Source organism: Cetorhinus maximus, chromosome 10, assembly GCF_964194155.1.
Source record: "Cetorhinus maximus chromosome 10, sCetMax3.hap1.1, whole genome shotgun sequence".
NCBI lineage: Eukaryota > Metazoa > Chordata > Chondrichthyes > Lamniformes > Cetorhinidae > Cetorhinus > Cetorhinus maximus.
The window spans coordinates 96,562,104-96,583,475 of NC_135888.1; the positions used below are offsets into that span (position 1 = coordinate 96,562,104).

Below are 21,372 nucleotides of genomic sequence, written 5' to 3' on the forward strand. Positions count from 1 at the left end.
CCAATAAATAATAAAATGCAAAGCTACACTCCAAGTAGCCCTGACATCACTGTCAAGGTACACAGTGCCATTTACCAAGTATAATGATAACTATCATTGTTGAATATTACAGAGTCATTTTACAGGCATAATGTTAAACAGTAGATTTGTCAACCACATATGTCAGACAGTTGGTTGAGGATTAACTCCAAAGTCAACTATTTCAATCTGAAATAAACAAAAGTTAAGCTCCTCTTTAAAACCTGAAAGAGATTAATGGAGCAAACTACAGTCTAAAACATGTTCAAAATGGGAAAAGCCTGTACATTTCCAAAATATATTCATGTCAGTGAAATGTAGTATTATTTACATCCTATAATGGTAATATTAGTTTCTAACATTCCACAACTCAGGAATCAGAGTTAATTTGTGAGGGACTTTCCACAACATCGGATTACCTACTCGAAGTCAGTTTCAAATACACTAAGTCTCATTCAAAAGCTATTTGAATCTCATAAGTAAATGTACCACAAATGTTTCACAACTTTAGTGTCTTGATGTTTTAGTACTTCTGCAGGATAACACTAAACACAACAGGTCGAGAGTTCAAGTTTTACATGTTCTATCTAACCACTAGCGGGGGCACCCTGTGATTGGTATAGGGTAAATTCACATGACTGAAAAACACTGGGACAAATTTTGCTAAAGTACTTTTTGTACTTTACTGCAACATTCAGATGGCTTCACCGGCCACAATAACGACATAGCCAAAACCATCTTAGTGATTTGAGGAAGACAGCATGTGTTCATAATACACTAAAATGTGTATAATCCAAGACTTTAAAATATTGGAGATTAGGACACCACTTTATATTATGATGTTTTATTTTCATCTCACCAGATTCTTCTCAATATGCAAAACAAATAATGAGACTGTTTCAGAGCAAGACATCTCATATTCACAAATGCACATTTATATAATCTTACATTCCAACATGAAAACAGATGCCAGAATTATGGAAGCAGTGGTGGTGTATTATAAACCTGTCTCAGTATCAGTTTACCTATTGTACATACTTTAGGAAACCAACACACAGAAAACACAGGTCTGCTTTCTAAACAACACAGACTACCAAAAATTCAGTGTTAAAGTAACTCTCATAAAATGAAGTGGGGCTGCTTACATTTACCACATTAAAAAAATAGTTTTGCTTTTTTGATGAAGATAACAAGTAACTGAACAAAGAAAATATGGTAATAAAAGTGTAGCGGGATTTGGAGATCAAGGCAGTCATGTTCTACACAGATCACAGGAACAATGCGCTCTTGGAAGCAAAATGATCAGTTGTACAGGTAAGTTGTACCATTTCAGTTGCTTTTATATTAACCTATATTTTAGTTGGATTCTAGAAGATTGTTATCCAAGAGTCACTTCCTGCCAGTTACACTACTGGATGCAACTCCTTTCACCTGGCAGCAGGATCATAGACCCTCAAAAAAAACTGGGTATACAAGTGTATCACTGGAGAAGGATGACAGACTTCACGTTAATGCTGGGAGCTGGCTCATGGACACCAGTCTCCAAGAATCCAACCTAATGAGCACCAATATAAAAGTGGCTTCTGTTTAATTTTGAAACCCAATTCCTAGCAGCTGTTATTGTCCTCTTCTGGCCATTAGCATTTCTCTAATGTTGTCTTCTGCATCTTTCACACTGCGTTCCAAATAGGATTTTCGTTGCTGTCAAAGAAAAAAGATACAATACATACACAATTAGTTTGATTTACAATATCCTGATTTAACCTTTCCTATTAATGTTTTTTCAAGAAACTACATTAATTGCCAACTCTTTTGGCAATTTAATTATCAATGAACAGTAACAAGCCCTCGGGTCCACTCCTGAACATACAGGGTAAAACCAGTTGCCATTTGACACAGACTGACAGACAACAGGTATTTCATTGACTGCTGAAGTGCAAATAGAGCTAGCTCAAATATTAATAATTCTGTAACCACAGGATATTTAACAAATTACTAGTCAGAAGAGGTTAGTTTCTTTTTTTAAATGTTAGCATCAGACTTCATTCTATCCATGCAAACAAATTGGAGTTTTGTTAATGGACATTCTGATTGAATAATTTACCTGTGGTACATACCTTTCTAATCATGATTAATATATAAGCACCATAACAGAAAAGCACAAAACATGTTTTGGGTTTTCCTTTGATTTTCCAAAAATGGCAGCCAGAATATACAATATTATCTTGTGTAATGTTATATTTTTCTATGTAAGTGTATACTTATTGTTTTATCTTGTTAATTCATGTAACATTTCTCATGTTATCTAAACACCTATGTTGTTTTTTCAGTCTCCATCAGCTCAATTTTGATGTTATGCTGCACGCCCAATTCCTGTTTTGTTCACTTAGCAGTTCACCAGTGCTGGAAAATTCCAAAATCCAATATTCCAGAAATAGATTTATTATTAACCATACAGTGAAAACTATCCACCCACAGGACTCTCCTGACACTGTACAGATCTGAAAATCTTCATGGGCACTGGAGAAGCAATTGTTCCTTACACTTATATAAGCTAGACTTAGTAAAATGTGGCTTTGCTCTTCCACTTTTTTTGGAAGGCTATAAACTCCTATTTTTCCCTTCATTTCAAAAAGCCATGTACAACCAAAGACAAGTGCATATGGCCTTCAGTAATACCTTCTGAGTGAGCTACAACAAGGAGTTTCTAAACTTAGCATCTTTATGGGACAGTGTAGATCATAAACTCAGTGGAGGAGTAACTGAGCCTCAAGCCATTGTCCCTATGGGGCAGTAACCTGGTTCTCTAATATGGCCATCATCACAAAAGTTTGAATAATAGATTCAACTATAGACACTGTCAATAATGCTGTGGAAAATAGCTGCCATTCCTCTGAATTTTTTAATAAGCCTTCATAAAGAGTGGTGCAATTAATTGTATATTTTTAACTCCAGATAGTTTCATAGTGGATCTGGATAAAATTCGAAATCAAGCACAAAAGGTGGCAAACTCCTTCCATGTAACTTACTCCAATTAGATTTACTCCCATAGAATATTAGGAACAATAGCATAGTGGTTATGTAACTGGGCTAGTAATACAAAGGCCTGAATTAATGATTCAGAGATATAGTTCAAATCCCACCAATTCAATTGTTAAAATAAATATTAAATAAAAACCTCTGGCCTGATTTTCCACCTAGAATAACAAAGGCAGCAGATGCAAGGGAACGCTACCGCCAAGTTTCTCTCCAAGCCACACACCATCCTGACTTGGAACTAAATTGCCGGTCCTTCACTGTCACTGGGTCAAAATCCTGGAACTACTGTTATGAACAATGCATAATTTTAGATTTGAAAAAAATATATATATATATTTGTACAATAAGAGATGTAAAATGGTTTCAGTTTCATTTTAGGTTGTTCCTGAGTCTTGGTGACTGGGAGTCTGAATAGATTCCTGGCTGAAAGGAATCTGCTTAATGACAGTGGTCAAGTGACGCAGACACAGAGAAAAGACAGAAAAGTTTAATGTGTGCCAGAGAATAAAGGCAGGGATTTTCAGCTCTCTGAGAAGAAAACATTACTAGACTATTGGAACAGTAGTTAACTGAATAGTCGGTTATAGAACTCAGTAAAGGGATCAGTTTAGCAAAGGTGCTACTGGGAGACTGAGTTTAGAGTGTGGTTTTGGGTGTCTCAGGGAGAGATATGAGTTTGGTGAAAAGCATCAAGTGAATGCTCAGGCATTTCACCAGAAGAAACCCATTTGTGACTGTGCCAGTACCAGGTGATAAGCCTTTGTGTGTCAAGCTAGTGGTAACTCTTCACTGGTTTATCTGTCGGTAAAGATATTGCTGGGTTAAAGGAATAGTGTGAATTTGAAGTGTCGTCCGGTATTTGTATTGAGAGCTTCCCAATCTTTTTGTCTGGTATAACATAGTTCATTTTTATTTTTTAATAAATATTTTATTTTGTGTTAAAAGTTCATCAGCAGACTCCTGTGAATTTGTTCAGTAACTTTCCTCCGTGGTTTCTTAAAAAAAAGTTAGGATCTATCATGCCAGGCTTCGCTCTGGGATCTGACATGTCCAGTATTAACATCAGCTAGGATCATAACAAAGTGGGGGGCTCTTGCGGGATCAAAATCCTTGAATTTGTGGGATCTGTGAATTCTTAAAGAAACGAGTACGTGGAGGTGCTGGGCATAGGAACAGGATTTGCTGTGAAGTATATTACACTAGTTTGAACTCAAAAATGGCTTTTGTTAAGACTTTTCTAGGGGTGGAGGGAGTTAGCTAAAATTCAGTTCCAATGAAGTAGCTTGAGATAGAAAGACATAAAGAAAAGTAGAAGCTCGAACTTGAAAAAGAAAAGATGTAAATACTTGAATTAGAAAAAAAGGAGAAAGAAAAAGAAAAAAAGGGAAAGAATGAAAACATTAGAATTGGAAAGAGCGAAAGAAATAGAAATGAAAAAACTTATAATTGAACTCCAGAGAGGGAAGTTAGCGAGTGAAGAGAAAGATAAGGAAAGGGAAAGAAAGTTGCAAAGAAAGAAAGGAATCAGATAGTATGAATCGTCTAATGAAGAGCTTAGATTAAAGAAAGAAAGGAGAGATAGCGGTTCAGAGGATGAGTTTGATTCCACTGAGAATTTTGATTTAACTAAAAATTTTCATTTAGTGCCTAAATTTCCAGAGAATGGAGCTGAAAAATATTTCACCTCATTTGAAAAGATAGCTGTGAAGTTGAATTGCCCAAAGGATGCTTGAACCTTAATGTTACAAAGTGTCCTGTTTGGTACAGCTATGAATGTGTACACTAGTCTGTCAGAAGAGCAATCTGCAGACTATGAAGTGGTTAAAAGGGCTATGCTCAATGCTTATGAACTTATCCCTGAAGCTTATCGATTAAAGTTTAGGACCGTAAGGTAAAGCCTAATCAGGCATTTGTTGAATTTGCAAGAGAGAAAGAAATGCTGTAGGATCAGTGCTTTCGATCACTGAAATGAGAAAAAAAAACATTTGAGAACTTGAGGGAGATTATGATTATGGAAGAATTCCAAAATAGCATTCCTGTAACCATTAAGACTTATTTAGATGAGCATCAAGTATCAAAGATCCGAGAAGCAGCAGTTTAGGCGAATACATATGATATCTCATACAGACAGTTACATTTGGGGAAATGGTCATATGGGAATCAACTGGGAAATTGGAGGAAAAAGGGTGATGGAAAAGGTACTAGTTCTAGGGAACAGACAGAAGGACACCAAAATAATAAAGGAAATAGGCTAGAAACTAAAAGTGATGAGAAGAAAATAGTATGCTTCCATTGCAATAAAACTGGACATACTACAGTTAATTGTTGAAAATTAATTGGGAGACCTATTGCAGTAAATGTATGCCTAAAGAACTTTTAGGAAAAACTAACTTAGGAAAGAACACAAGTGACAAAACAGTAGCCATAGTGCAAGTATCAAGCGAAGTCTCAGAATCTACCAAGGAGATAGAGTTAATTCCTCAGACTAGTCAAGTGAATTCGGAAAAACAAACTACAGAAGGGTTTGAAGATTTTGTTTTCGAGGAGAGATATTCCCTTATTCTCCTAATCAAGGAGGTAAACCAATAAAGATAATGAGAGGCACTGGAGCAAGTCAGTCACTGATGCTGGCTGATGATACAATTTGTCTTTCAGTAGGGTTAATGAAGGAAAAAATATTAACTGGAGACATCCACGGATGTTACAAACCAGTTCCATTATACAGAGTTAGATTAAAGGGTGATTTAGTAAATGGAGAGGTTACAGTTGCAATAGTGCATAAAATGCCAATAGCAGGAATTGAATTAATCTTGGGGAATGACCTGGCTAGCTCAAAGATATTAGTCTCACCGAGGGTGTTGGAACAACCAATGTAAGTGAAAGAAACTGAAATGCTACAGGAGGAACATCCTGAATTGTTTTCTGATTGTGTAGTGACTCGATCTCAGGCCCATAAAATTATACAGGCAGAGGAAAAGTCAATGAAAAAGGGAGATGAAGGAGAAATTCAGTTATCTGACACTATTTTTGAAAACCTGAGCACAAAGGAGGAAGGTAAAGAAAATGAGGCTGACAGGTTTAGTCCATCTTCTTTAGTAGAAATGCAACCGATTGATCCTGAGTTTAGAGAGCTGTATCAAACAGCCCACTCGAGATTGAGTCAGAACCAATACCTGAGTGTTAACATTTAAAAGACAAAGTGTTAACGAGGAAATGGAGACCACTTCAAATACCAGCAGATGAGGACTGGGCACTAGTTCACCAGGTCCTGTAGTGGCTCCCCTGGCCAGCTGATTAAAGAAAGGCAAGAAATTTGAGTGTACAAAAGAGCGTCAAAGTGCCTTTGACAGCTTGAAAGCTGTACTGACTACCGCACCAGTTTTAGCAGTACCAAATTATGCTAAGCCATTTAAACTGGCTGTTGACGCCAGTGACGTAGGTGTTGGTGCAGTTTTATTACAGGAGGATGAGATGGGGTTCGAATGGCCAGTCAGTTACTCTTCTCGGAAGCTGAATTCTTGCCAACAAAAGTATTCAACTGTGGAAAAAGAGACTTTGAGTTTGGTGCTGGCTCTATAACATTTTGAAATTTGCATGTCTAACAACTCTGCAGAGACTGTTGTTTATACGGGCCATAATCCTTTAAGCTTTTTTGCAAAGTTTCATACACCAGGAACCTGAGACCATTTCGTTGGAGTTTAAAGCTACAACCCATATAATTTAAAAATTATTCATGCAGCAAGAAGAGACAATAGCTTAGCAGATGCTTTCTCATGAGCTTAAATGTGGAGGAACATAGGTGTTGGCATCATAGAGATTTATGCAAAATATAACATTTATTAAAAAGTCACGTATTCTTGTATATTTGATGTAAATACACTGTTACTACTAGGGTAAGATCTGTATATAGTGATAAGAGCGGATTGTTTGATAGAAAATAAAAACGCCTCTTAAATATGCCTTTTCCTTTTTTTTCTGCAGGAAAGCGTTGTGAATAAAGTATAATTTTTAAATTGAAGATATATATTTGTGTGTTAAAGGTAAAATGGTTTCAGTTTCATTTTTAGTTGTTTCTAAGTCTTGGTGCCTGAGTGGCTGAATAGATTCCTGACTGAAAGGTCAGGTCTTTCAGGTTTGTTTGTATGTGTACATTTTTAATAAGGTTTTACAATCCCTAAAGTTAAAGAGATGGGTTTAGAGTTTAGATATTCTGGAGAAAATAAAAACATTAAGTAGAAATAAACTTTACTGTTGTCCAGTGACAGTAGTCAAATGACACAGACACAGAAAAGAGAAGAGAGACTTCAGCATGTGTCAGTGAGTGAAGACAGGTATTTTCAGCTCTCTGAGAAGAAAACATTACAAGGCTATTGAGCTAGTAATTGACGGAGTAGTCAGTTATTAGAACTCAGTAAAGGGATCAGTTTAGCAGAGATGCTACTGGGAAACTGAGTTTAGAGTGTGGTTTTGGGTGTCTCAGGGAGAGATTCAGGTTGGGTGAAAAGCATCAAGTGAATGCTCAGGAATTCACCAGAAGAAAACCGTTTGCAACTGTGTCATCCCAAGCGAGAAGCCTTTGTGTGTCAAGCTGGTGGTTAACTCTTCACTGGTTTATGTGTCTGTAAAGATATTACTGGGGTAAAGGAATAGTATAAATTTGAAGCACCTTCTTGTGTTTGTATTGAGATCTTTCCAACCTTTTTGTCTAGTGTAATATAGTTTACTTTTCTTGTTTAATAAATATTTTATTCTATGTGTTAAAAGTTCATCAGCAGAGTCCTGTGAATTTGTTCAGTAACTTTCCTCCATGGTTACTAAAAAAACATTAGGATCTATCAAGCCAGGTTTCACTCTGGGATCTGACTTGCCCAGTATTAACATCAGCTGGGATCGTAACACTCCTTAACAGCAAGGTGGGTACCCTACACCACATAGACTACAGCAGTTCACCACCAACTTCTCAAAGTCAATTAGGGATGAGAAATAATGCTGGCCAAGCCAGTGACACCAACATCCTGTGAAAGAATAAAAAAACTTACTCCCATCGAATTTATTCCCATAAAATTTACTCCCGGTATCACACGAATGTATAATTCTGATTCATATATAAAAAATGACAAGTGCTCAGGTTCTTACTGCACAGCACACATAATCAGGCCAACACTTTTAAAATTAAAATAATTTTCTAAAATATTACAATGATTTCCATATGCATTCAACTGAAATAGTAGCGACTGAATTGACTGGCATTTTAAGAAGGTGTTTATTATCTGTAAACAATTATTTACAGGAAAGACCTAAGGAACGAAGATCAAATTTGATTGAGAGAAGGAAGTTGCATTTACACTCAATTATTATTCTATAAACTACACACAGTAAAGTCTGCAGTGTGTTGAACAGCACTATCAGTTGAATGTTAGTAGACCATTCAATAACTCTTCAGAATTGAACTTTCCTTACCGCCATCCGCCCCCACCCCCAAGGTTTCTTTGCCTCTCCAAGGAGATTGTGCGGCTGGTAGGCAGAAGGGAGAGCAGACAAGGGTGATGGTGGGTAGACAAGACATTGTTGCTGCACCAGTCAATCTTTTCATATTATTCATTTACTTATGTTTGTAATTCAGCATCTATTTATTTTAAAGTGAACTATAAATAAATTGAATTGTATGCATTTACTTTTCTTGTATTTTTCAGCTCTGAATTATAACCTTACTGCTAATGATACCCCTTGCTGTGCCCATGCATACACAAAATTGGCTCTGAAACAGTCCCACGCAGCCAATTAATTCAGTTTCCTGCCTCGGAGGCACTCTCTGGGTTCTGTAACACCATTAACTCAACAGAAAGACATTCAGCAAAGAGAGACTGGTGCAACCCAATGTTAGGTAGACAGATTCCAGAAAAGTTATAATGAAAAACTATGACAAAGCCAGAGATTAGGGAAAGAGGATTTCAATGCAAAACCAAGTATCAACTTGAATAAAAAATACAATTAATAAAATCCAGCTATGCCAAAAATGAGGGATGCAAAATATTATTCAAAGATTTAAATAAAATACCATTCTCCTGCCATACAAATTTATCTATTTTTTGCCCCATGATCAATGTAACAGGAATTCAACATTAATCATAGAATTATCCACCACAAAAGGAGCCCATTTGTCTGATCGAACTTGTGCAAGATCTCTGAAAGAGCTATCAATTAGTCTCACTCCAACGCTCTCTCTTCTTAGACCGGCCAATGTTTCCCTTTTAATTAGAGAGCCAATTCCCTTCTGAAAAGTACTACTGAATCCACTTCCACCACATTTCAGGCAACATATTCCAGATCATAACAACTCGCCAAGTAAACAAAAATCTCAACTCCCTGATGGACTTTTGGCTTACTTTACATATAATGCATTATTTTCTTACCCGCCGTAACACTCCTGCTATTATGAATCAGAGCATGATAAGAACCATGAGAAACATCATGCAAGATCCAGGAGTTATTACAAAAGCATACGAAGCATGGAAACCCATTCTTGATCTTGCTCCTTCAAATAACCTAAGTATAGCTTGCGTCATCATGGAATCTCCCAACTTATTTATCCTCAAAAAATATACCCAATAATAAAATTTCCAAATTTGAAATTTCTCCCTAACTGGTCAAGATAAACAAGCATGCAGGACATCAATATGACACTGCAATCTATATTATTTAACCATGACCATTGCACTCCACAGATGACATCATTCCAATAGGACTGGAAGCATTGTGCTACCTAGAGTATTTGATCTTTATCCTTATAGACTTCAATCTTGTGCTCAACCAGGTATTTATGCAACTCTTTTTCAAACATAAAAACAATGTGTCATTAATGATGAATCTATTCTCCATATGTATAACTGGAAAAATTATTCCTCTGATCTCTAAAAATAGTTGATGTTAATTTTATACTTTATACAATTCAGAGGTAGCTGGGAATGTAAGCTGTGAGGAAGACACAGAGGCTGAAAAAAGATATGGACAGGTTAAATGAAAGGCAATAAGGAGTCAGATGAGTATAATGTGGGGAAGTATGAGATTATTCACTTCGGTTGTAAGAACAGAAAAGCTGATTTATCTTTAAAAGGCATAAATTTCTAAATTTTGATGATCAGAGAGAATTGGGTGCACCTGTACAAGGAACATTGTAAATTAGCATGCAGGTACAGCAAGAAATTGGAAGGCAAGTGACATGTTGGCCTTTATCACAAGGGGACTGGAGTACGAGATTAAAAAGTCTTGCTACATTTGTATACAGCTTTGGTGAGACCACACCAGGAGTACTACGCACCATTTTGGTCTCAATAGCTAGAGATGGATATACCTGCATTGGAGGCAGTATCGCAAAAATTCGCTAGATTGGTTCATGGGATGAGAGGCTTATCCTATGATAAGAGGCTGCATAAATTAGTCCTATACGCACTAGAGTTTTGAAGAGTGAGAGACGCTCTCACACAAGATTCTGAAGGAACTTGACAGGATACATATGACATAGAAACATATTTTGCCCTTGGTGGGTGGGCTTGGCGGGGGCCAGGAAGCCGGCCACCGCCCGCAATTTCACGCTGGCAGGCCAATTAAGGCACGCCCAGTGTGAAATGCGAACGGCACACTGCTTGTGCCAGCGGGGGGGAGAGTGTGAGCCAGCCAAGTGCGAACTTCGCACATGCGTGCAGGTGAACACTGCATAATCTCCCTAAGGCACGGAGCTGCCTCAGGGAGATGGAGATATAAAAAATATAATAAAGAAAATAAAAATGCAATAAAACATGTCCCCTCATATGACTGTTATTAATGAAAAATGTAAGTTTTTATTTTATTTTTATTTGCTTTTGGAAACCTCGTTTCCAAAAAAATGCAAAGGCTGCTTGGCCTTTTCGCCTGCCCACCAACTGTTAGGTTGGATGGGCAGCGAAAAGTTTATGTTAATTGAAAACCTAATGGCCTTAACAGGCCTTTTAATTGTTGGCAGGTGCACTGCTGGCTCTGACTTGTGCCCACTGACTGAGCTATTGTGCGACTGCGCGTTGACATCGGCACGCTTGGCCAACGTCAATGCGCATCATTTCACACTCGAGTAGGTCAGGTATGCGCCCGCCTGCTGAGTGAAAATTTCTGCCCATAGGGCTTAGAAGCAAGAACCATTCGGCCCTTCGAGCCTGCTCTGCCATTCAATAAAATCATGGCTGATCTGGCTGTGGTATCAACTCCACTTTCCTGTTTGCCTCCCATAACCCTCAACTCCCTTGTCTATGAAAAATCTATCTAACTCAGCCTTGAATAAATTCAATGACCTAACTTCCACAGCTCTCTGGGGAAGAGAATTTCACTTACTAATGACCCTCAGAGAAAATAAATCTCCTCATCTCTGTCATGCCTGATCACGTTATGATTTTCTAAGTATCTTGCTATAATCTCCTCAATAATGGATTTTAGCAATTTCCCTATGACAGATGTTAGGTGAGCTGGCCTGTAGTTTCCTGCTTTCTGTCTCCCTCCTTTCTTGAATAAAGCTATTCTCCAATCCACTGGACCCTTACAGAATCTAAGAAATTTTAGAAGATTATAACCAATGCATCTACCATCTCTGCAGCCACTGCTTTTAAGACCCTAGGATGCAGGCAATCTGGTCCTGGGTACTTGTTAGCCTTTAGGTCTAATAGTTTTCCCAGCACCTTTTCTGTAGTTTTAAGTTCCTCCCTCCTGTTCACCTCTTGATTCTCAAGTGTCTTTGGGAGGTTTTCTAAGTCTTCTACAGTGAAAACAGACACAAAATACCTGTTCGACACCTCCATTTCCTTGTTTTCCATTATCAATTCCCCGACACTCTCTCTAGAGGAGCAACATTAGCTTTAGAAACTCTTTTCCTATTTAAATACTTGTGGAAACTCTTACTATCTGTTTTATATTACTAACCAGCTTTTGGTCATATTCTATTCTCTCCCTCTTTTTTTTTTAAGTCATTCTTTGCTGGTTCTTAAAATCTGAACAATCTTCTGATTTACCACTAATCTTTGCAGATTTGTACAGTTTTTCTTTCAATTTGATACCATCCTTGACTTTCTTATTCAGCCATGGATGATGCATCTTCTCAAAGAGTCCTTCTTTCTCACTGGGATAAATCTTTGCCGAGAGTTATTAAATATCTCCTTAAAAGTCTGCCACTGCATCTCTACGGTCCTAGCTTTTAACCTAGTTTCCCAGTTCACTTTAGCCACCTCTGCCTTCATATCCTCATAATTAACTTCATTCAGGTTTAAAACATTAGTCTTAAAACCAAACTTCTTCCCTTCAAACTGAACATAAAATTCTATCATGTTATGATTGCTGTCACCTAAAGGCTTCTTTGCCATGAGATTATTGATTAATCCTGTCTCATTGCTCTTTACCAGGTCTGGAATAACGTGATCCCCGGTTGGTTCTAGGACATACTGTTCTAAGAAATTGTTCCGAATACACTCTATGAATTCATTTTTGAGGCTACCCTTTCCAATCTGATTCACGCAATCTACATGTAGATTAAAGTGATTATTGCTGTACCTTTCTTACATGCCCCATTTATTTCTTCCTGCATACTCTGTCCTACCATGTTACGACTATTAGGGGACCTATAAACTATTCAGGGTAGACACAAAGGTTGCTTCCCCTGGCTGTGAAATCAAGAACATGGGGGCACAGTTTCAGGATAAAGGAGTCAATCATTTAGGTATGAGATGAGGAGAAATTTCTTCACTCAAAGGGGTGTGAAGCTTTGGCATTCTCTACCCCATAAGGTACTGGATATACCTTCACTGAGTATATCCAAGGTTGAGATGGACAGACATTTGGTCTCTCAGGAAATCAAGGGATCTGAGAAGCACGTAAGAAAATAGAATTGAGGCAGAAAATCAACCGTGATCATATTGAATGGCAAAACAAGGTTGAGGGGTTGAATGGTCTACTCCTGCTCTTATTTATGTTTTATCCACAATTTAAATCAATTTAATCCAATTAAACCTGCTTTTGTTCTACATTACCCTGCACTTCAGATTTAAAAAATAATAATCATGTTCTTGCTCAATTTTCTTACGAAAGAATGTTCAGTCCTGGAAGCCTTTCATTATTTTAAAGGATTTTAGCAATAATCCAGATCAATTGGATGATGTACATGCCCATCTCATGTGTGTCAGTAGGGGGCAGACTTATTTCAGGATTATATATATAAAACATGGAAATATTACCGCTAGAGTTTCAGAAAAAATGACTGACATAAAATGGGTATAAATGCACCCATGAGTGCTCTGCTGCCTGCCAGCATAGACAACTCCAAAGGACTTCAATGCTAAAAGAAACATGATGACTGCCAATTTCTTACAAAATATGCTGCCAACAATCTTACAAGAACTATTTATTATGTAAAGCCAGAGCTTGTAAATAGGACTTGTGAAGTGACATTACAGATGAAGTGAATTAAAGGGAGCGTATTCTTGTAATGAGGAGAGGACTTGTATTATTCTTTTTATTCTTAAACTTGTATTATTCAATTAATCAGCTCTTTATCTTTGTTCCAGGTTTCCCTGACATTACTCATCACTTTTATTTTCCATCATTATTTTCCTATTTCTGTTTCCCATTATTGGAGTATTGATACAGCCCTGTTAAAAGTAAAATTTGAGAATGGTCAGAGCTTTCAGTGAGAAAAGTTGTACTTAGAGCTATTCTGATCAGTAGCAACTAGTCAATCTCAATTCATTCAGGCTCAACTAGTACCATCATCATGGACCAACAAAATTTTAAATCCCAACTAACTTGCAAGAAATGTTTTCAGCTCCAAGATTTTCTGTTTACTGTAATATGCAAGCTGCATGCATGAATGAGCAATGCACAACATCCATCCACAGAAAAGAATGTAAATGCAAATTGCTTATAATTGATTTTTTTTTCATGTTCATACCCACACAAGCTCTTTGCAGACTCAACATTCCTCCCTACCGTACAAATTTAAATTTTATAAAATTGCTGCAATTTTTGTGTGTCACAATTAGGAAAAAAATATTTTTTGTTTATTGTATGAAAATATAAAATTCTAACAATATGCAAACCGTGGAAATACAAGACAATACATTATTTACAATACTTATTCCCTGACATATCTCAGAAGTATTTTAGTGAGATTTGGTGAACTGCACAAAAATAGTAAAACTTGATTCATCTGCTTCTCAAGTAGAAGCACAAAATCAGAATTGCAAATTGATTTAAGTGAATCAAATTATATTTTGTTCCAATGATATTAAAGTCAGTCAGAAAGAAATGCTACCATTTCAAATTAAAATGCTATTTTGTTAAAAAAATATAATCATTTTTGTGACTTCTAATAATTTCAAGCAATGAAGACTGCTTATTGGGCAGATGAAATTTCTACAACTGCACCTTTCTTGGTTCTAATGAAGATCAAAGAACAATCCAGCTGACCTTTGTCAAAGGGCAAGCAGCTGCAGTCAACTGGAAATTAGCCAACCCAGTCACTGTCAATATAATGTGTTCAGCTTCTTTCCACATATCTAACTCCTAATTAACGTTCCCACCCAATTCTTCAGTGATGCAACTTAACTAGTGACAAAGTCAGGCACTGAAGTTTTAGCCCAGCCTATAACCATAAATGGAATTCATTTCCTGCTGAAGCCTCTGAGAACACTGTTCTGATGAGTTGTCCCCAGACAAGCAAAAACTCTCATATACAGGTAAGATTCTATGGTATTTATATTGTGCAACCCAATAATTTGTCAGTTAATGACAAGTCTGTACAATAGATCCACGCTCAGCTGATTAAAAACTCTCTGCAGTTGTGATGATGTTCTCTAATTTAGACCAGCTGCTCGTGTGGTTAAATGAGAAATAGATGTGCTGTTTGTCTACCCAACAAGGATTTACCATGCCTATCAACTACATATCAATCATTGTAAAAAAAAAGCTCAAAATTTAGACAGTGCATTCCACCACCAAGTTAGCACATTTATGAATGGTTTTTTAGTCAAGCTCAGACTTCAGCAAGTTCACACTTCTGCATTTAATATTGGAAAAGGATACTGACTTGAATTCAGTACACCTGGGGATACTAAATATTCAAATTTCAGCAAATGCACCAGAACTTCAAGCAGGCCAAACTCCACTTCAGTCTCCGATCTGAGGCACAAATTAACTTGGGGAAGATCATTGCTCACTAACCAGATCATTCTTGAAACTCTTTCGAGTTATCAACAGTCACAGATTGCAACTCTTTTCAAGTACAATCACAGTTCTTGGTTTCCGGGAGTGGGACATGAACCCACAACCCTCTGATTCAAAGGCGAGGGTGCTATGAACTGAGCCACAGCTGACACCTCCCAGATCATTCTTGAACTGGCACGGCTGATTCCCTCCTATTCATAGCCAGCTCACAGAGGAGCTTACGCATAATGAATGACTTTAAAAAGTGTTAAAAAGTAAAACTCATGCTCTTCAACAAGGTCCTGCAGCCAGCAAGGTAACTGGAGGGAGCTGGGACAGTTAGAACAATCATGTTGAGGAAGGGCCAGCAGCCATATTTTCAACTCCTAAAATGGCAGTTTATGGAGGTAGGCCAACAAGGATGCAAAATTCAAGTGATTTCCAGAGTTCAACAGCATGTGAAATTAGGTTTATTCTTTAAAGCTGCTCCATTAACCTAAGCTGATTACATTGCTAATATTGGGATGAAGTGGTTATTCTTTGAAAGAGGGGAAAAAATAGCAGATGAATAGTTTTGAATGCGGTGGTCCTCCTTTGTACCAATCATAATGATTCCATTCTGCAATTATCCCAACACCAATAGGTTTAACAGTGCCCTTCTGGATTTTGATTCAGTTTATAGATACAGAGCGGAATTCTCCCAGAATTGCACTAAGTGAGGTAGCGGGTGGGTAAAATGGAGTCCTATCCACCGATGAAAATGGTGGGTTTTCATGTCATATCATCCCGAGCCAGCCTCATTATTCACTCCCACGAAACACGCCGTTTCCATGGCGAGCGGGCTCTCAATTGGTCACCCGCCATCGCCCCACTTGTGCATCACGCTGGCCACTATCTTTAAAAGGTAGCTGCCAGCAAAACGCTCATCACCACCAGCTCTGCCTGGGAGACGTGGCCAGCAAAGGAAAAAAGACTGCAGCCCCCCGCTTCAACGACGGGTCCCTCGAGCGGCTGCTGGATGCCACGGAGGCCCGCCGGGATGTGGTCTACTCCCACTCTGGCCGCAGGATGGGCAGCAAAGTCACCAATCCGGTGTGGGAGGCGGTGGCAGCAGTTGGCAGCGCAAACACCCTGCAGTGGAGGACATCCACCCTGTGCCGCAAAAGGATGAATGATCTCCTCTGCTCCGCCAAGGTAAGTTGCTCTTTTCATCACTCCCAACTTGCACACTCACAAACCCATCACACATCTACAGGGCCCTCACTCACTGCCAATGCAAGGGACATCACCATTCACTCTTTCACACACATCGTCATTGTCCTCATCCCATCCATGGGATCACTCACCACCCACATAGGCCAGGCACACTTATCGTCTGGCCTGATACACTCTTCCCATCTCTATCCATGTAGGACAAACTGGCTCACAACAGGAAGGAAAGGTCACAGACAGATGGAGGGATGCCAGAGATCAAACTTCTGACAGAATTCAAAAACAGAACCATCCAGCTGGCCAGCGATGACCGAGACTGGTCCTGTGCTGAGAGATCGGCGCTGCTTTATCAAGTGAGGATCCAGCAGTGCAACATCCATCAGACAACTATGCCACAAGTGATGCTTCCTCTTTCACAGGCCACGCACTAATTATCTCTCCTTGCTTTCGCAGGCACATCTGCCAAACAGCCGACAGAGTCCATGACCCAGGGCCTCCAATCAAGTCCTGAAGAAACCTCTGAAGAGAAATCTGGAGGCACCCTCCCTGAAGTCCCGTCACAGCGCTCACCCACACCCTCCACCAATGCAGAGACACACACCTCGGTGGGACCTAGCTTTAGAGTAGCTTGGGATCACAATCGGATGAGCACATCGCACTTTCTGATCCACAGCAAGCAGAGGCAGGGACTTCCCAGGTCCCTGGTACTTGGAGGACTGCTGAGGGCCAGAACGTTGCTGAGTCTGAGTCAGATGATGAGCCTCTGGACTCGGTCATGGCACAGTTGCTGGAGCTGCAAAGCAAACTAGGGAACAACAGGAAGGGATGCCCGCTGCCCTCCTCAGATTGCAAGGCACGATGGAGGAGTCCGTCCATCTTCAGGCTGAGGTGATAGCGCCAGCAGTGCAACGCACCGAGGCCAACGCTGGCAGGATGGCGGCCACCATGGAGACCTTGGTCCAGGACATTACTCCTGCACTGCTGCACTGGCTTAACTCCATCGCTGATGTCATAGTTGGCCTCCAACAGTGTGTACGCGAGAGGGGTGCTGGGCAGCTCGATCTCACTCCTTCCGTTCACTGAGTCAGCCAGGGGCCCTTGGGCACCCATCGGGAGGTGGATCTGCAAGTGCACACTCCGGGGCCAACCACCCAGGTGACTCTGGGAGTGACTGGCCCATCCACGTCCCCTCTTCCTGTGATTTCCGCAGCTCCAGATTCACAGGCCGAGGAGGGTGCCTCTGCCTCACAGCAGGACGCTGAACGCAGGCTGGGGCCCACCAAGTCTCAGCCTTCCACAGGAACACCCGCCAAAGTCATCACAGACAGGGTGTCACAGTCAGTGGGCTGTCTCCACCTCAGCTGTGGATGTCCGGGGAGCACCAAGACGTAGCGGCAACGTTAGGGAAGTTAGGTAAATGTAGTTGCGCACCCTGAGCACGTGTTGATCACTTGTACATACTGTTCACTATTGTCAATAAACTCCAAAGAATGTCTCCCTGGCTGTGGCTCCTTGTTCTGATGAGCAGTGTTCTTGTCACTCAGATGTAAAACCTTTCTGCACAAGATAAAAGGCAGGTGTCTCAGTCCAGGGCCTCTTCCTTGTGCTCTGTGCAGCCTTCAAACCAAAGTGATGGTCCAGCCTCACTCCGTGGACACATTACTGATGCCAGCACCTCGGGGGTGGCTGGTCATTGCTGCCAGAATGTAGTGAGCAGGTGCCACAGAGTTCTCTCATTCTCTCGGTGTGCTCTCAACACCTTTAAGGTGGGGCTGGTCCCCATCACACCAGCATCTGCGAGCAGCGATGCTGTGCACCAGCTCCTGAAGGGCTGAGGTGCTGAAGGCGGATGCAGCATCAGATGCATCTAAAGTTTAATGGCTGCGTCTCCAATATGGCCCTGATCACGGAGCACAAGTGAGCTGCCCTCGGCCAGACAGGAGTCAGACATTCTCAGAGGCTATGTGAAGATCTATGGAGTGTCCTCACTGCATGTTGTCATCACCCTGCGATTGAGCTACTATTAGGGCCTCCACTGCATCTCCATGACAGGAGCGTTCTCAGAGAGTATTGACGCTGCCATAAGCCAGACGGGAATCAAACATTCACAACTGTGATGTAAGGATCTATAGGGACACCTCACTACATGTCGTCATCATCCTTCACAAATCTGTCAGCTACGAGGGCCTCCCAAGTGCGCCTGCCTCGTCTAGCCAGTGCAAGAGCCTCATCTCCGTCATCATCACCATTGAGGGCCCCCTTACACTCATCCCCGTCGGCGTCCTCCTCATCCGAGAACACCTCCATCTCCTCCTCAGCCAGCTTGACTCCCCATTCGAGTGCCAGGTTGTAAAGGGTGTAGCAGACGATGACGATGCATGGCACCCTCTGTGGACTGCATTGCAGGGCTCCACCAGACCGGTCCAGGCACTGGAGCCGCATCTTCAGTATCCCAATGCTCTCCTCCATCAAGTTGCGAGCTGCTGCATAAGCCTTGTTATAGCATCGCTCTGCTACAGTCTGAGGCTGCTGCACGGGTGTCATCAGCCACAGCCTCTGCGGGTAACCCTTATCCCCAAGGAGCCAACCCTGCAGCCTCTGTGGACCCTAGAAGACTGCAAGGATCTGCAAGCGACTCAGGATGTAGGCGTCGTGCACACTCCCTGGAAACTGTGCAAACACCTGCAGGATGCGTTTCAGGTGGTCGCCACTGAAGTCCACTGAATGTAGCGACGGAGACCTGAGCGCCACATGAGTGCAGTCAATCGCACCATGCACCTGTGGGAATCCCGGGATCGGGGCGAATCCAATGGCCCTTGCATCCTGGCTGTCCCAGACCCGGGCAAAATGCACAAAGTTGTGTGCCATGAAGGAAATGGCATCCGTGGCCTCATGGATGCATTTGTGGGTGGTGGATTGTGAAATCCCACAGAGGTCACCTTTGGAGCCCTGAAAGGAGCCACAGGCATAGAAATTGAGCGCCGCAGTCACTTTCACAGCCACTGGCAGTGAATGCCCTCCATGTGCCCTTGCCGCCAAGTCCTGCAGTAAGTGGCAGATGTGAGCCGCCAGGTCCCTAGACATGCAGTTGTCGGTGGCATGGTGTGATAGGTGGGAAGTGTTATGGGGCGGAGGTTCTCAGTCGTCTGCAGGAATGGCAGGCAGTGTCTATAGACCCTGGGTTCACTGTCATTCCTGGGCAGCGTGTGTGGGAGCCCCAGCTGCCGCTTCTTCATGAGGTTGCTGCTCCTGCCTTCGCACAGCCAGGAGCCTTAGTCGCTCTCTCCTCCGTCTTCTACGGTCTCTGTAGGCCATCAGGCATACAGCTAGGTCACCAGGATCTATGATCCTCCTGCAGCATCAAAGAGAGAAGTGGTTATCATGGCTATACTTGGCACCTTTCCTGGCCCTATGTGACTGCCTCTTAACACTTCCCACCTATCACACCATGTGGCCGCCAGCGGGCTCAGAAAATTCCGCCCACTAGTACTGCCTCAGCAGTGTTCCTAGCAAAATGTGTAATCAATCAGTCAGAAGAATATTTTACTCATTACATGGCATATATGGAGGAAGTACGGTTGAGTAATAACTTAGTCATTGCATGATGAAAGCCTTCAAGTCTAGGTGGTAGTTAGAATTGGTAGGAAATGGTTTGTGAGTTAGTCCAACTCCCCTGCCCTTTCCCTGTGACCCTGCAATTTTTTTCTCTTCAGTTACTTATTCAATGCCCTTTTCTAAGCCCCGATTGAATCCACCTCCACTAATCTCTCAGGCAATACCTTGCAGATCCTAACCACTCTTTGCATATTAAGGCTTTTCCTCATGTCGTTGTTGGTTCTTTTGCCAAAGTACTTTAAATTGGTGTCCTCTGGTCTTGACCCTTCTCTGCCTACTCTATGTAAACCGCTTATGGTGCTGAACACTTTTATCAAATCTCCTCTCAACTTTCTCTGCTCTTGGAGAACAACCTCCAAAGCATCCAAGTAACTAAAGTCCCTCACACCTGGAACCATTCTTGTAAATCTTTTCTTCATCCTCTCTAAAACCTTCAGATCTTTCCTAAAGTGCCGTACCCAGAATCACAAGTCATAACACTTCAGCTTTCTTTCCAAAATTTCTAACACAAATGGAAATTAAAGATCAATAAAAAACTAAATGTAAACCTTCCCAGTAAGTGGAGTTATTTAAGAGGTCCATTTGCATTTGACCAACATGTTAACAAATTGATATAACACATTCTCATCCAGCCCAGGCTGAGAGGATAGAAATCTCTATCAGCTGTCAGTAAGTATTCCACACAAAATGAGTTATAGTAATCTCATTCTACGGGCATGGGTTCACACCACTAATCCGTCTCCAACTGGCACAAGATTAGCAATCTCGCTCCCAAAGATCACATGATGCCCAGTGTAGCAAATGGGAAAATATCATCCCGATGCAATAATGGTTGTCTTTCTGAGACTGGGCTGAGGCACACTGGTGAGGCAGAGTAGAGAGAGCTTTCTACTCAGCACTGAATTACATCATAATTTTCCTGGGAGTGCTTGATGCTGACGTTAGGGGCTGGATTTTACAGTTGGAAGTTTGGCAGGTGGAAAATAAAATAGTGGCCAGGTGCGAATCTGAAAGTCCCCACCCCCACCATTTCTGATGCCAGCCATTTTCACCGGTGCAAGAAAGGGGGCAGGTCAGGAACCACATACGCTGTGGCGTAGAAGCTGCTGGCCCCATTTGAGGAATGGGCATTTCAGAACTTCTGCAATTTTCATTGAGGCAGCCACACTTTGCAGAATGGAGGCGTGACTTTGGATTGGAGGCAGGAAGAGTTTAAAAGGTGAGTAAAAATAATGTTGCCGCCTTGACAGTTATATCTGCCTTTATTAACATGGG

The 21,372-nt window shown here is 41.0% G+C and overlaps 1 protein-coding gene and 1 long non-coding RNA gene across 3 annotated transcripts in view; one reads left to right on the forward strand and one right to left on the reverse strand.

Annotated features, from left to right (window-relative positions):
• Positions 1–846: 846 nt before the first annotated feature.
• Positions 847–21,372, reverse strand: part of pfdn1 (prefoldin subunit 1) — a 109,477-nt gene continuing 88,951 nt past the window's right edge. Inside the window, exon 4 of the mRNA XM_078550817.1 lies at positions 847–1,719. Coding sequence (XP_078406943.1) covers positions 1,636–1,719 — 84 coding nt within the window. The 3' untranslated portion in view covers positions 847–1,635. The remainder of the gene's footprint in view (positions 1,720–21,372) is intronic.
• The window catches only part of LOC144685860 (uncharacterized), a 105,801-nt gene continuing 98,127 nt past the window's right edge, over positions 13,699–21,372 (forward strand). For both annotated transcript variants that reach the window (XR_013577797.1, XR_013577798.1), the window contains exon 1: positions 13,699–14,804. This is a non-coding gene — a long non-coding RNA (uncharacterized LOC144685860). The remainder of the gene's footprint in view (positions 14,805–21,372) is intronic.